Below are 17577 nucleotides of genomic sequence, written 5' to 3' on the forward strand. Positions count from 1 at the left end.
GGAGCCTATCCCTGCTGCTGTTTGGCAAGGACAGGTTACACTCCAAACAAGTAACTAGTGCGTTACAGGGCTATTGAGACATTATATTAAGAATAAAACAACACTGTTAGTCATTTAAGACTGTTATAATATAGATAACTTTGTAATTGGCTGTGAACCCTACCTCTGGCTTGTCTAGCGCTCCAAGCCGCCCCCCCAACTCCTAGTCTGATGGACTATTTAAACATGTAGTTGTAAAGTTAGATACGCTAATTCTTCTCTAAGAGTTCTGGTACATCGCCTGTCCGTCCTGGGGGAGGATCTCTCCTTCATGTGGACATCTCTGAGGTTTCTTCTTTTTTTCCAGAATCCATGTTTTTAAGGAGTTTTTCCTTACCGGGAAGGAGGGGCTAAGGGCAGGGATGCCGGGTTTAGTTTAGTCTGTTTCATTTAGTTTAGCCATTACCTATTGAATTGTATGACTTTATGTTCTTCATGACTCGTGTTTATCATACACTTACAGGTATAAAGCCCATTGAGACGACTATTGAATAAGACTGACTAATGATACAAAAATAATTGAAGAAGTAAGAGGAACTATGTGACAATCGTACAAACACTGTAACATCTGTTATAGATTAATTAGTTATCAACCGAAGCAATGATTCATGGGTAAAAAAGAGAGTAGCTGTAATGGTGTTGAGGAAAATGCCCTGTGCATCTACAATGACCCCCTGGAGGTATGGCTCATCTACGCTGAGTTTAACAAATTTCTTCAAAAAGGAAGTCAGAGCCATACTAGTGACTGTAGATGAAATTTGGACTGAGTGACTTCTCCCCCTCGTGCACCAAACAGGAAGTGCCCACCGGTTCCAAATAGCCAAAATCCCATAGACTTCCATTGAGAAATAAACAGCTATTACTCAGCCATTCTATTCCAACATTCGAAATGTTTGACAGATTTCGTGTAGCCAATGACAGCAGACTTCACCAGGTCATCTTCAAGTCTTAGGGGTGTGGACTTCCAGCAAGTTCACTCCTGATTAGCACTAGTGGTGGCCATAGAAACGTTGACTCAGACCAACTCGGACCAGTCACCGCTTACTAATACTGATGATTTCTGGCTCTTGAAACAGCGGCGACTGAATTGGCTTTATTTGGTTGGAGCCAGAAGTTAGCCATCTTTCGTGGGTGATGTGACACTCACTCACTCCAGTCTTTCAGTCAAAGTCCATCCTAAAAGTGAGAGATGTTGTCTGCCTCCCATGCTGATACAGAGCGTTGGTTCCACCAAAGAGGAGCCTGATAGCTGCAGGCTCTGGCCCTCATATAATCTTAGGAAATTCTGGGAACAGCCAGAAATCTTATACATAGAGAACAAAGTGTTCTGTTTGGAAAATATAGAACTGAGAGGTCTTTGAGATAAGATGGAGATTTTCTGTTGAACGCTTTAGATGTTAGTAAAAGAACTACGAGATATATTCTCATTTTAACAGGCAGCCAATGAAGAATTTGCAGGTAAATTTGATCCATTCATTTTATTGTTTGAGGAAGACTCCTCATTCGCACGAACAAACTGGATCTGTCAGGTAAATGTCGCTCACACTGAAAAAAGGAGAATCTTTTTAAGTTCTAGTTCAGCACACACACCTTCCCTCTTCCTTTAAAAGGCCTCTCACTTCTGTTTTCTGTTTGGCTGTTGACTGAGATGTTAAGAAAACTCGTCTGAGTTTTCCGGTAACAAAAGCACGAGCAAAGAGATGGAGCTCGCCCTTCCGTCTCACGTGACCTCCACATGTCCTTTTTTTTTTTTTTTTTTAGAGAGAATTTAATGTCACCTGCAGGATCATCTGTGGTGTATCTCTGCAACTCATTGTCAGCACTCACACTGTACAAAGCTGACGAAGCAAACACTCCACACATGTGGACTCTGTTGCTTTTTTTTTCCAGATGTAGAGACGCATGTTCAGGCAACGTAAATCTGTGCTTACACACACAGAGTTGCAGCGGCGAGACGGGAACAGTCTCCCACTGCATGACCTAGTTATGCAGACAGAAAGTGACAGAGAGGAGAAGGTGGAGATGGCCAGGAAGAGAGGATGCGTTTCATGTAAACGGCATCCTGCTGGCGTCGCGGCAGGAATGCATCGCCGTGGAAATGAGGAGCCCAGTGGATCAGCTGATCCGTCCGACCACAGGAAACGGTTTCGGTGTGAAAGGGCTCAGGATATTCAGGCGTTGAGTGAGGAGACGGGTGTCATGACTCGAGCTAGTGGGATACGCTGCCGACCACCTTCAATCTGTCCGTCCAGGGACATCTGGAGCGCAGAACGTGCACGCACAGCCCGCTGGGTTCATTCCAGAGAGGCTCAACATGTCCTCTGACCAACAGACACGCATCCATAACTCACACCCTTCCACGCTGATGTGTACTTGCAGCCAGTGACATTCTGGTGTTGCTGCCAAGTAGCCATCAGGCCCCTCCACTTGCTGCCACGACGATCTGTTACCATAGCAGCCTCTCTGTAGTCCCTTCGCCCTCATTTCCCCCCACTGCTCAGAGGCAACCGAGTAGAAAGCAGTGAAAAATGGGGAAAAAAAACCTGTCGTTTCTGCCACAAGAGCATCCATAAATCTGTATGTTTGTGTGTGTGCGTGCACCAGTCTGCCCTCACGACAGGCTCTGGCAGCGGCAGAAGTCGACTGGGTTTGATGCAGCCAATCAAGCTTGTGCTCATGTGGCACGTTGCCCGAGCGAGCCAATCAGAAAGATCCCGGTGAAACCCACAGACGCACACAAGCCGTGTTAAGTCTTTAAATCAACATATGCAATCCTTTCCCACATCTTCTCTTTTGCCTCCTTTGTCCCCGGGGGTTGTGATCTTGGCCATGTTGGGTTGAGCCACGCTCCCGTGCTCAGCCTTTTGTCGTCCGGTGGCGCAAAACACAGGTGCTGGACCGACTCTGGTGCCGTCCTTTCTTTTTGCACGTAATGAAAGCCGTATATGTCACATACACACAGCTGCCGGGCCCCTCCTGGTGACCATCTGGACAAAAAGTCAGGAGTACCCCCTCCTCCTTTACTCACTCTTTCCTTCACTTTTCCTCACATGTTTCCTGCAGTCATGTTTCTGATGTCCTCTGCGCTGGGATCTGCTTTGTTGTTGTATGATTCATTTCAAAGGAAAAGCAAAATTTAGAGACTTGGTGTTTTCTGTCCGGGGAACGGATTTTAAGTTATCAGCCAAAGATGCAACCGTAACGCTAACGCTGTACATAGAAATGTTTTATTTGCTATGCAGAGGTTGGATTCTCAATCAAGTCTGGGTTCTACTTTACAATCCCAAAGCCAGGGATTCCAGATGTTCCAGATCCTCCCAGATGTGCATTTCTTATTGCACCATCTTCCTTTCCAAAGACAAATGACCCACAATAGGTTGTCGACTACCATGTGCCTTTAAAGACCCACTCCAGTGGTCCTTTGATTATGATTATGCTGTTTTTAGCCCAAATTTTTAAAAAAAACTGTCATTTTCTAGGACATAGTTTCTGCAGAGCGGGAGTAGCTCATCAGCAAATTATTGTGGGTGGGTACGCCGGCACAATAAATCACAGATTTATCATTATCGCAATATCAAGCAGTGCAAATCGTATATCGCAAAAGACTGAGAAAATTGCAAATTTACCCTAAATGTGTAAAAAAAATTACCCTAAATGTGCCAAAACAATCTTATGGCGGCTTGAAGTATTTAACCAATAAAATAAATCCATTCATGTATCGCAAGTTATATCGTCATCGCAATATTGACCATTAATATCGCATATTGCGAGTTTTCATCCAAAGGGTGCAGCCCAATGGGTGGGACTTGTGGTGCAGGAGTAACCCTCTGCTTATTTCCCATAATACCTTTGTTTACACTCTCTGTTTACACGAGGAAAATGAAAACCTACATGGATCTATTTGTCTGCAAGTGTTTGCACCAGAATGAAGCAGAGCAGCATATTATCTACGTCACAAATACAATCTTTTTCAAACAGCTTTTTTTTTGGTCTTCTCCTGATTCACAACGATTTGAATAAAGAAATACTCAGAAATGTCATTTAAAGCTTAGTTTTTGTCCATGTCCTTTTATCATCAGAAAAATACTATCAGAAAATGTTGAAAACACCAAAAAACATGATTTTAGACGTGACGTCTGTGCTTTTCTGTTCTTCCATTCTTTACCCTTTCAGGTTTATATGGGCAAGTCTGGTTTTCAGCAGGTTTTGATCCATTTGAACCGCAGTGCAAAAGTGGGCTGCATGGAGTAAATGACGTAAGCACTGTGTGTTATGAGCGATGGTTTAAAAGTGTTCACAGTGGGAATCACAGTAAAGTACATAAAAACGAGGTGAACATTGTAGTGAGGAAGTGGCAGCGCTTATTACAGTGATACGGAGGACTAGAGGTCTTTTTAGGCAGAGCTTCCACCAAGTGAGCATTGTTTAGACCTATTACTTTCGTGGAGTGTGGTTCTTTTTTTCCTTTACTTCTAGAGATGGCGTGTGTGAAAGCAAACCAAATTCCTATGAAAGTGTACACTGTCCTACCACTGCCCATCCTTTCAAACCTCAAAGCGGGTCCACAGGATTAAAGTAACCTTCCAAAAGTCTCATTTTATGACCACATTCCAAAGTCTTCTCTCAATCGCTGATTTCCCTTGCTTTAAAAAATGCAAACACCTTTTCATGCTACCATGGTTTGTTAGCTTTGCTGGATTACATTCAGTTACAGTGAAATGTTTTTATTAACGTCCACTTGAGAATGAATTGTAAGAATATTGAAGAAAATTTGCTTTTTAATGTCGTTAAAAACGCTGTAACCCTTTGAAACAAAACATAAAAGCTGTGTTAAAGTAGCAAGAAAGTCAGCCGTCATCTCACTCGGACTCATTTCAGTGTTTTTTGAGCTGCATAAACCGTTGTGTTTTTCTTTGGGATTTATTTGTGTTTAAGGTGGTCGAACAAGTTTATTGAATTAGCTTTGTTTGTCCCAAAAGTTCCACCACTTTTATCTGAAATTTGTAAATCTCGCCGTGTTTGAGATATCTACTATTCAACTAGAAGAATACTGAACACAATAATCTTTAACGGTAATTTTTGTCTGCTTTTTGCATTTACTTGGAATGTTTTTTGTTTTTTTTATTTAGTTCTGTTTTAAATGAGTTTGTCACTATGCCATTTTAAGAATTAAGTTTATCAGCAGCCGGTTTTTGTGATTTCTCATTTCCATTTCGGAGTGGACCTTCAGCCTTTCCGTTTCTTTGGGGTTTGCTTTCTTTTGTTTTGTTTTTTGGACTGCCCATTTACGCTTATAAACACTGACATTGTGGTACAGCAGGAATCACAAAAAGATAGAAAATCTGGTAACACTATACAGATGACAACACAGTTAACTGATTCAAAACGGTTTCTGGTACTTTGAGACAAATGGACCACAGCAGCAGAAGACCACACCGGGTGCCACTCCTGTCGGCTAAGAACAGGACATTGAGGCAACAATTCCCACAGATTCACCAAAAATGGACAATAGAAGATTGGAAAAACATAGCCTGGTCTGATGAGTCTCCATTTCTGTTACGCCATTTGGGTGGTAGGGTAAGAAGTTGGTGTAAACAACATGAAAGCATGGTTCCATCCTGCTTTGTATCAGGGGTTCTGGCTGGTGGTGGTGGTATCATGGTGTGGGGGATCTTTTCTTGACACACTTTGGGCCCCTTAGTACCAATCAAGCATGGTTCCAGCGCCACAGCCTACCTGAGTATGGTTGCTGACCACATCCATCCCCTGACTTCTGATGGCTGCTTCCAGCAGGAAAGTTTTTTTTAACCGTCATAAAGTCACAAATGTCATAAAGCTGGAATCATCTCAGACTCGGTTCTTGAACAAATGACCTCCACAGCCGCCAGACCTCAACCCAACAAGGCACCTTTGGGATGTAGTGGGACGGGAGATCGGCATCATAAATGTGCAGCAACTGTGTGATAATACCACGTCGCCATTTCTGTTGCACCTGTAATGTTAGGCTGGGGGCTGTAAGCTAGCCGGAGAGCGTTTGAACAGATAGCTCCGTTATGGGTGACGGGAAAGGGGGCGGGGTCGCTCCGCGCCAACGGTTCCACCCACAACTCAGTTGGGCAGTCCTGATAAAGCGGCCAGTGAGCGTAAATTCCCTTTAAATTGAGTTTTTGTAACAGCTCAGCGGTTGTTTACCTGTGTGAAGCCGGTCTGAAATCCCTAAGCGAGAAGGACCGCTTCAACCCCCCCCAATTGAAGCCCTTTGCATCCGTGTGATTCTGTCTGCTTCTCCTCTTTAGTCCGTAGCTGGGTTTGTAACTGCCGGCGGCGGAGCCTGTGCTGGGGAGGGAGGGAGGGAGGGAGGGCGGGGGGAGGAGGAGGAGGAGGAGGAGGAGAAAGAAAGAAAGAGAGTGATGGAGAGGAACAGAAAAAGAGAGGGGGTGGATCTGTTGATTTACTAAAGACTCCAACACGACCACTCTCCACACCCACTCGCGCTTCCTCCTTCTCCTCACCTTTCCCTCCCTTCCCCCGCCTCTCCGTCCTCCCTGCCGCCACCCACCCACCCCCGGCGCGATGGTACAGCTCCAGAAACAGGAAGGAGCCGCAGCTCTATAAATAGAGAGGAGCAGCTCAGCCAGAAACCACACACAAACACATTCCGTTCCCCCCCCCCCCCCCCCCTCCATCCGTCTCCCATCCCCTCGTTTTCTCTGCGCTTCGCCTCCTTTCCAACTCACTTTATCTCCTAAACGGAAGCGCGCAGACGCTCGCGCACCCTGCCCTTGACCCGGCAGATAATTAGTTCCACGTTTAATTCTGATGGTTTGTAAAAGTGTCTGTTAAACAGCGCACACCGCTCCTCAGCCGTCCCCTCCTCCTCCTCCTCCTCCTCCTCCTCTTCCTCCTCCTCCTTAGACAAACAGGCATGCATATTAAAGTCCATGTTATGGAGTCAGGAGGTCGGGGATGGATGGGATGGGATGGGGGGGGGGTCCTCCAGTTACTGGCTTTTTTATGTCAGATCAGCAGCTTTGAAAGTGCTGATGACACGTCCACGCTCACACTTTTGTGCACACGCATGCATGGCACGGACGAAAGAGTTCACTCACTAGTTTGAAACTCTTAAATCGGTTCTTCTCACTCAAAGTCATGATCCTGCACCACAAAAAAAGGAGAAATTACAACACATTCAGACACAAAACAAACTAAATTTAAACCAGAAGGAGATTCATTTAAAAAAAAAAACATTAAGGTGTGACTGCTGTGAGGATAAAAAGTGTGTGTGTGTGTGTGTGTGTGTGTGTATTCAAATCAGGCGTGTACAGGCCCCCTGTGTACAAGAGGCAGACTGGCAGGCGCTTTCTCACACATACACCCTTCTCTGGGACGACGGCCAAATGTTTCTTTGTTTGCACCTTCCTCTTGTCACTTGGAGTTTTCTGTCCTTCACTTGTGCAGACGCTTTGTTTTGTATTCTGTTCATTTATTGCTCAGATTTCTGAAATCCGCTCTGGAGAAGCGAGGAAGTTCCATCCACAGGAAGAACGTTTCAACAGATATTTTGTCTCTGATGAGATTTTTTTTTTGTGCCCTGATCTGATTCTTTGTACTGGTGTGTGATGAAGGTGAAGATGTTGGCAGCTGTTTTCTCTCACACTCCAGTCTGTGCAGAAGTTAACCTCCTGTTACTTTACATAAAAAAGCTGGAGACTCTTCCTTGTTGAGGTTCGTCCTCCGGGATCGAGTGACATTCAGTGACACAAATTGTGAATTACAACTAGCTGCATTCTGTCTGCTCTTTCCTAAGGTTTGGGAAGAGTTTAAAGACATGTACATATATGTAGTGTCCCTCACAGGTTAAGGAAAAAAGGAGAAGAAATGCTGAGAAAAATGTATTAGGATTTGTATAGAATAAAATAGTTTTGTTCTGCCAGTGAAATTAAAGACCTGAACCTTCATTTTGCCATTTAATGACCTGAATAAGACCTACATTTGTTTTTTAACCCTTGTGCTATCCTAGGCACTTTAACATTGGGAGTTGGGTCATCTAGACCCACTAGACAGTGCGCTGAACCTTTTTTTCTTCAATGATTTGTGATGGTGTCCATGGATTACATGAAATGTTTCCACTTTTATCTACCTTTGTCATGGTAGGAATGACACGTCAATGTAAGGGTGGGGTCATCTGGACCCCACAAGATAGCACATGGGTTAAAGACCCACTCTGATGAAAAAGCATTTTCTTGTGGCATTTTTTTTTTAATGATGGAGGACATACATTAAGAAAATTAAGCTCATAATTGCATATTCAGTTATTCAAATAATTGTGAATCAGGAGCAGATGAAAAAATGCGTATTTGTTGCGTAGAAGCTCCCCGCTTCGAGCTCTCAGCAACTTTTTGCAAATAGCTTAAAAGATGATAAGAGTGGGTCTTTAAGCTCTGTTAGCCTTAGAACGAGGAACTGAACCCGGTTATTTCCACCACACCAGTGTTTCTGGTCTCCCTGACTTGCTCAAGGATACTTCAGCAGGATGGATGTTTGCTGACGTGGGCTTTAGCCGCTGTCCTTGAACTAAAGGACAGACTGACAGTCTCGTCCGTTAAGCTATAAATATATAAACATTTAGGACAAATAATTGGTAAAAGGAGAAAATATAAGTATAATTTATACGTCTGCAATGCTTTTCTGTCTTTTTTGAAGGTCCAAAGCGCTTTACAGTCACAGTCCCCTTCACCCACGCACACACACATTCACACACAGATGGCGCCAACCCAAACCATCAGTAGCAATGTAGGGTTCACGGTCTGGCCCAAGGACACTTTGACACATGGGCGGGCAGGGTGGGACCCTCTGCACCTCGTTCATTGGTTGCACCAAGACCGCCCAATCCCAACTTCAAAAGCTAAATCCGCTGCAAACCTTCAGAAACGTTTCAAAAATGATCCAAACTTTATTATTTCAAGAAACACCTGCCCTCTTAGGTAAAAGGTTCTAACTGTTCAGCGTCAATTACAGACTGAATATGGGTCTAAGTGGGTGGTTACAAACTGAAGCTTTTAGCCCCATCACCATCATCCCTCATATGCTCAGTCACTCTCACAGAGTGGCAAACACATTTACTTATTAAAGACTTGTTTGATATAATTGACTCATTTCACAGTCGAGTGGGCCAGACCAGCAACAGCCACGCACACACGGATTTGCACAAAAGTATGGCGCACGTTGGCTCGCACCAAATGAAGTTTAAACCACGACTGATATCTGTGTCTGTCTGCGTGTGAGAATGTGTTTAAGTGAAAAGGATGCATGACTTTTGAAGTAATGCCCACCCTGCGGTGATGAAATACAAAAAGCATTTGGAAAAACTGACAGGATCTGCTGCTCCTGAGTTTGTTTACAGATGTACACGGTTAGTGGGCTAAACAGCTCAACTCTGAGAGTTTAGGTTCGCTGAATTTGACCTTAAAAGTGTTTGTCTGTCTGTCCTACACAAACACATCTGCCTGTTGTCTCCACTCTTAAGCTGAGTGATTGTAACATCATCTTTTTCTCCGTTTTCCTTGTATTTGTTAAACCTTAGCCACATGCACCCTTACAGGGGGCTTGACCCGTAAGGGGTACTGCAGGTTTTTTGGGTTGTCTTGACTGGTGGAGGATAATAGAGAGGAGTGGCTGCATCTTTAACCATTGTGCTATCCTAGGCACTTTAACGTTGGGAGTTGGGTCATCTAGACCCACTAGACAGTGCGCTGACCCTTTTTTCTTCAATGATTTGTGATCTTCACTGGTGTCCATGGATTACATGAAATCTTTCCACCTTTATCCACCTTTGTCATGGTAGGGAGAACACGTCAATGTAAGGGTGGGGTCATCTAAGATAGCACAAGGGGTTAAGGGGAGCACAGTTTTTTCTTACCGTTCCCTTTGTGGCCACCTTAAGAGACGTCATGAAAATGGAACTACAATTGGTGGTGAGTGTATCGCTAAATATTTGTAAAGCTTATGTCAGACTGTGCTCACCGAGCGGTCTATGATATTGATAGGGCTACCTGCGTTCCCCATCCAGGTTTGCCCATGTTTCCCCCGCAGACAGCCCGTATCCCCCCCTGTAAGGGCAGTTGTAACTAAGACCCTAACCATGTCGGTACACGTTCTCAAAGTCTTTCTGTCTTAAGATGCTTGGGTCCAAATATGGCAGTAATGCAAAAGGCACGGATTCCTTAACAGCTATGATTGTTAATCATCCGGATAAGCTTTTTTGACTCTAAAGCTTTAGAGTACTGGTCTTTTTTTTTTTCATTCTCCCAATAAAGACTCAGACCCCCAGACAGCTGAAGTTTGACTGTTCTTTTGCAGCATCAATGAAAAAGCTCTTGCACAGATGAACTAAAGCCTAAGTCCCATGCACCATGTCACATGACCTGTACGGCTGCTACAGGTTTTTGGCCCCTTAAGCGGACTCACTCCGGATGTGTTGTGCAGTTTCCGCACAATTGTAGGTGTGTCATGACGTACTCGTAAGGCTAATGGAAGTTTCACTCACTTTTGGCGTACAGGCGATGCTCTACAGGCTGATCAAGCGGTTTACAACCTTGATATTTTATGCAGACTATTTACTTACCCTGTACAGGTTGCCCATCTTTTTACAACCATAGAGGCAGTTGTGAGCAAAGCATAAACCGACGGTTTGATGTCACTTTTGACCTTCTTGGCATTTCTTTGGGCATTTTTAGACCAGCAAAATAGGATTGACGCATTAAGATAGGATAACAATATTAATTTTACTCATTTATTTCTTGGTTTGTTTTACTTTCAAATGGTATTTTTAAGGGAGAATTGAAGCACCTGGACATCATGTAGGTTTAAACCGCTGCTTGTTTTGACCAAAACAATTAAAAAAAACGAGCACAATATACAAATGTGCAAAACAATGTGCCAACCTGAACTGATTTGATATCAATCCTGAAGGGGAAAGCCATAAAACAAGCAAGTCTGACTTAGATATTGATGCCAATCAGATTTAAAAAGGTTCTTTTTTATTTAAAAGTATGTCTTTCCCAAAACTCAGTATCATCTATAATACTCTACAGCTGCTGGGAAGCGGGAAAATCCAGTGATGGAATGATCCAAAGACTTCTGCGAACCTTCCTGTTGTGTTTGAATCATATCACACCCTGACCTTCAGTTCAAGAAGGTCACAGCCTGAAAATGGAGCAATAAGTGAAAAAAAAGGAATGAGTTGAGGAAACGTGATGAAGCTGCTGCTGGACACTACTTGTATTGTTCAGCTTTTGGAGGGTTTTTGCCCTAAATTCTATATTCAGGGATGTGAACACGTCTGCAGGATGCATCAAACCTTGAAGATGAAAAAAAAAAATGTTTGAAAACTGTACGGTTTTAATGGTTGCTCAACCTCTTCCGACTGAAGCAAAAAGGAAGGAGAGGCGAGGAGACGTAGAGGTAGACAAGGAGGGAAGTGAAGTCAGAGTGCTGGAGAGTAAGAGACAGAGGAGGAGGAGGAGGAGGAAGGAGGAGGAGGAGGATGCAGTGCACAAAGCACCAGAGCAGCAGGTTGCTATAACAACAGCACCTTCGTGGCTCCATCTCTCTCCTCCCTCTCCCTCTCTGATCACCCTCTCATCGTTTGCTCCCTGCTGTCATCTGGCATGCTATGCCTCTCCATCTAGCCACCTCACCCCCCCCCCCCCCCCCCTCCTCTAGCTCCACATCATGTTCTGGTTGCTCCTTCACTCTGAGGAAAAAAGACCATCTGCCGTCACATAAATCCCCCCATTCTTTGTGCGAGCGTCGTCTCCGCTCCACCTTTGTGCGTCTTGGTCGTCGTCTGCGTGGCGCGGCAGCAGGCAGAGGAGCAGTCGGCAGGTGTTTGTGTCAAAGAAAACACAGAGCGGCGCTCGCCGCTGTCTCTGCTCTCTTACTTTCCTCCTCGTGGCTTTTACCGCGATGCTCTTTTTCTCCTCTAGCGGTCCGGCTTGATTAGAGCACCGTTAAATTCTCACTCTTGCCTCTCAAATGCACTAACATCCTCACCTCGGTTCACTGGCGGTCAGGGGTATTTACCTGATGAAACATTTAAAAAAAAAAAAAAAAAGAGTACCAGTTTCTACTTGCAACACGCAGAGAGCAAATCGCTGCAACTTAGAGGAGTAATGAGGCTCCTAATTGCACTAAAAGATACAAAAGATTCATTTACTGGAGTTCATGTCGGGTATTTTGGCAGAGCGCGCACAGGTTTGACGTTCATCCTGTCACGTTCCCTCAGGCTGGGGCATGCAGACTCTCACAGCAGGAAGCAGACTCAACCACAATCCTCGGCTCTCCTCCACCACAGCCTGGTTGCCTTTTCTCTTTGTCTCTGCCTGTACCTTCAGAGTTTGATCACTGGGGTTAAATGGATAATGTTGTTTGCAGGTTTGTGCGTTTTTTTTTGTGTGTGTTTTTTTTAAACCCACATGAGTGTGCGCATGCATCTGTGTGGGAGGGTGCCACAGTTCACACACCACCTGGATAATTATGGGAGTTTTTATTGGTGGGCTTTGAAAGGCGAGTCTGTCATTATCAACGTGAGTCACTGGCATTTAGGGAAGGCCTGAAACGCACACAAACACACTCGCACAAATGCACACACTGGTATGCATGCATGTCCATATAGCGTATATAAACCTACAAACAGGAGATCTGAATTATTTAAACCCTTTGATTACTGGACCACATAAACACACACACACAAGGTTAAAGACCCGCTCCAATGAAAACTTTTAACATGTTCTTGTGGCATTTTTCTGATGGTGGAGGACTTCTATTAAGAAAATTCAGCCTCACAATTGTGTTTCAGAGTATTTCTTTGTTTAAATTGTTGTTAATTGGGAGCAGGCGAAAAAAATGACACCTGAAAAAGACCCCTATTGTGACGAAGCAAATGCTTTGGCTCTGCCACAATCTCCTTTCTCAGTCACCTCCAGCCGTTTTTGGAGCACTGGTAATGTTAGGTTAGGGGTGTGAGGTATTGTAAGCTAGCGGGAGCGAGTGTAAACAGAGAGCTCTCAGCAATGGGCTTGGAAAGGAAGGGCGGGTTTATTCCATGCTAGGATTCCCACCCACACAATTAAGAATTTCTAATAAACTACTGCAGCTCTGCAGAAACTAGGAAAAGACACAGATTTTTGGGTTTTGGCTAAAAATGGCATACGTATAGGGCTGCACGATATGAGGAAAACTTGCGATATGCGATATTAGTGATCAATATTGCGATAACGATAAATTCGCGGTAAATAAACAAATAGAAAAATAAACAAAAACATCATTCCCATTTCATTGCAACAGTTTAAAAATTATACTCCAAATGACCCTCATCGACATGGGGGACAAACGTCAGGGTGGCTAACCCTGGTCCTCAAGAGCCTCAACCCTGTCTGTTTTCCAATTCCCCCTAGACTGCTCGATAATGATAACCAAAATCAGGTGTGTTCAGTCAATCAGGATGTGAAATCACTTGAGTCAGCCAATCAACAGCAAGGTGGTTAAGGAGAGCTGGAAAACAGGCAGGGTTGAGGCTCTTCAGGACCAGGGTTAACATAATAGGCCTCCATCTGATTGGTCAACAATGGGAAGGCGTCCATCTGATTGGTCAAAGCATAAAGGGATTTATTTGATTCGTTAAATGCTTAGAGCTGCTAGAAGATTGTTTTAACACATTTTGGGTTTGCGATTTATTGCGATATTCGCCGTCTTTTGCGATATGCATATTGCAGAGCTGAATATTGCGATAACGATAAATTTGCGGTATATTGTGCAGGCCTACATACGCATAATTAAAAGACTACTCGAAACGCTTTAACAAAATTAGTAAATGGCGTATACTTATAAAGCTCTTTACTACTTTCATTAAAGGCACAAAGTACTCTCATTCACGCACACATGCACACACCGATGGCGGCTCCGCTGCCGAACACTGCCGCCAACCTGGAACCACCAGGAGCAATGGGAGATTCAGGGTCTTACTCAAGGCGTCTTCGACACATGGGCGCGTAGGGCGGGAACCGAACCTGTGATCTTCCAATCGGTGGTCGACCGCTCTACCATTGCACCATGGCAAAGGACAAAAGACGATTGGAGGGGGTCTTTGAAGATGGCGTCCTGCAACAGGGCACAAAATTCAGCACACATGCAAAGCAGACTCGGTTTAAGGCTGTGCACAGATCATCGTCACACACACACCCTCAGACAGCAAGCTGAAAACAGTTAGTTGTGTTATGTTGTGTGTGTCCGCCAGCCGCGTTGTCCTCCAGGTCAGGAGACGGCCTGAATGTATTTTGTCAGTGGTTCCATCTGAATAACAAAGAGCGTGCACACATACACGTGTCCGTGTGTGTTTGGCTTCGTCACACGTGACAGTCGAGAGTTCAGATTTGACTAAAAATTTTGCAGCCTGCGACTGAGCGCCTCCCCGTAGGAGATGTGCAGCTTCACATGACTTGTGAATGGCCCTAATCAAGATGCATTTGTGAACCTTTTCTTGTTTTTGTTTATGAGCGCATTGAAAAGAATGGATTAACATTTCAGGCTGAAAGGGTAACGAGTGAACTCTCGTTTTTTTTCCTCATGTCTTGTCAGTTTAAACCTTGATTTTCATCATTTCCTTGCTCATTTTAAACCATGATTACAGCTTACTACTAAATAAAACAGTTTCTGTTTTAATGTAAACGCTATGAACTGGTTTTTGTTAGAGAAAATGAGCTTTTTTATCCTCTCTTTTGTACAGTGGAAGTAAACGCATTTCCATGTTGTGCGATGTTTGTGCAAAATTATCATATTTTTGTGTGAACCTTAAACTTTTGGCTTTGATTCCGCTTTCAGCTTAAACTTTGTACTCTGGTAACCTTTCAAAAATGAGGTTTCCACATCCCATTCGTCATTTTAATAGCATCTGCTGTTTTTCTGCCAACTTCATTAGGAGTAAAATTGAGACTGATGGTTTATTAAATTGAACAGAAATTGCATAGAAACCCAAATTGTTTAGAAACTGTTTTTCCCCCCAATCCTTATAAAGTTTTGGCATGTTTGTGTTGTTTACCAGAGTCAATCCTGCTGCTTTTATAGGTCTTTCGTCCAAATTCAAAATTCAAAAGACTCTGACTAGATAAGCATCCTGGTGCTTTTTCCATTAGAAAAAGAGACAATAGCTTTCTTAAGAGCCACGTCGTATATCCACACATTAACTCAGTGTGGCACAAATCTGACCAGCATGAAATCATGTAAAAGCTAGAAAATCTGGAGCATTCAATTTACAGATCATTTACTTGTCAAACAAACAAGATGTAGGCGGTAATTCTTTTTTTCTTCAAGCATCCCTGGTTTTAGAAGTCCAAGGCGCTTTCAGTTCAGAAATTGATGATGTTTTGTGAAACGCTCATGTGCTTCTGTTGTGAACTTCCATATAAATAAAAAACATTCTTATTTTGGCATCCTATTTATAATAGTTCAATGGTTTCTAGCTTAAATTAAATGGAAGAAATGAAAGACTTTATTTTGTTTTTAATTTAATGGAAAATTAACTGCATTTATGGTCAGTATTTTTTCTCTTGAAATAGTTTTTTCGTGTTACATATACTGATATCACCGGTTTTTAGCGTAAGTCATGGTTAAGGTTCCCTCAAAATGCTACTGATCTGTAAATCCTTGACTTTTTTTATACCAGGTTCTGGTTTTGACACAAATGTGTGGAACTGTAGTCTTCAGAATAACAAAAGAGTTGATTTTATCCAAAAAGACCTTAATGGTAGGTTTGTCTGAGAAAAGCATGAGAAACATCCACCTAAACCCGGCCATCCACTGTCTGAAGGAGGCTTAAGCAGATTCCTGATCTAGCTGTAGATACGAGTCACACCTTTGTTGGTTTTCCAAAACTGCATGTGAGGTAATGTGCAGAGATTAGATGTGGTGGAAACATCTCAGTGTGCATGCATTGGTTGGTACACCTTGTTTGCGTAAGTAGGGCAAGAAGAACTTCCCCACAGTTTCATGTTTGAAAGCCACCGTCATGTATACTGAGCACAGACTGTAAGCCACCTTCCCCCCAGACAATTATACACCGATTGTTCTTGTCAGCACAACTGCGCTGCTGCTTTTAAGCTTCTGAGCGCTTTTTTTGAGAACTATGCTTTAGCTGACGCTTAATCAGCAAAAATCCAAGCCTCATTGGCATTTTGCTCTTCGTGCCGTCTCATGTCTACGGCCGTGTCTCCGATTCTGTTTGCCGTCTTCCAAACCTCAACTTCCCCCACCCTCTCGGCCGGTCATTTGTGTGTCGGCCAGTGTTTGTTAGCAACCCATCGTTATCTGTTCTGCAGCAGAGCCGAGGCTCAGGCCAGCGGGGCTCACAGGAGAGTTTGTTGGCTGCTCAGACTTAATAGGTGAACCATGTCAATGGGATTCCGGTATCATAACGTTTTGCTGTGTTTTATCTATCCTCATAAACTGAGATTTTTCTATTATATACTTTAGTACATTTTAAAGGCTATATCTAGTATGAGAACATGCTGGTTTTGGTTGATGTGATTTTTTTGGTACCATTTTTGCATTTGTCTCACTGATACTTGTGTGCTTTCTCCAATATTACTTTAAAGATGACAGAGACGTTTCTGTTTCCCTGCTTCCACTTTTCATTTATACAGTTTTTGTTTTTCCTGCAGCTCCAGGAGACCGTCAAGAGGAAGCTGGACAGTGCACGATCACCCCTGAACGGAGAGCAGAACGGCATCTGCGACGGAGGCAGCTACTCACCGACCAGCAAGCGGGTACGGAAGGACGGCTCTGGAGGTTTGGATTCCCTGACGGGCCTCCCAAACAGCAACAACAATGTGCCACCCATCTCTCCTCTCCATCATCAAATGGACATAAAGCCCCTAATCAGCGGGCCCAACACTTCAACTGGAAACAGCAGTACGAACACCAACGGCACCCATTCGGGCCGGGCATCAGACGAGCTGGGAAAGAACGGCATCAGCCATCTGTCAGACAGGAAGCTGAACGGCTCCTTGGACTTGGAGGACAGTTTTGGCCTCCTAAAAGATCTAAAGCAGGAGCCGCTAGATGATGGAGGAGGAATGGAGTCCTCTGACCCCCAGTCTCTGTCCAATCAGAATAAACTGTTCTCTGATATAAACCTCAATGACCAGGAGTGGCAGGAGCTGATCGATGAGCTGGCCAACACCGTTCCGGAGGACGACATGCACGACCTCTTTAACGAGGACTTTGAGGACAAGAAGGAGGCCGATTTTGGCAGACCCACAAACAATCCAACACCGGGTCCACAGGAACCAACTGGGAATTCAACGGCACCTGGAGGCTCAGCGTCGACAGCCGGACTCCCACCTCCCCCTCAGCCTCCACAGGGAGTTTCACAGGTTCCCATTGGTTCACCACAGGTCAGTCTGGGATGGGTCAGTGGGATGTTGTATGGCATCAGTTATAACACATTTCTTTAGTTACAGTAAGATTGAGATCCCACAGGCT

The 17577-nt window shown here is 44.0% G+C and overlaps 1 protein-coding gene across 1 annotated transcript in view; it reads left to right on the forward strand.

Annotated features, from left to right (window-relative positions):
- maml3 (mastermind like transcriptional coactivator 3) overlaps positions 1–17577 on the forward strand; it is a 136615-nt gene that overhangs the window by 49960 nt on the left and 69078 nt on the right. The window contains exon 2 of the mRNA XM_023954746.1: positions 16755–17489. Coding sequence (XP_023810514.1) covers positions 16755–17489 — 735 coding nt within the window. The remainder of the gene's footprint in view (positions 1–16754; positions 17490–17577) is intronic.

Source organism: Oryzias latipes, chromosome 1, assembly GCF_002234675.1.
Source record: "Oryzias latipes chromosome 1, ASM223467v1".
Lineage (NCBI taxonomy): Eukaryota > Metazoa > Chordata > Actinopteri > Beloniformes > Adrianichthyidae > Oryzias > Oryzias latipes.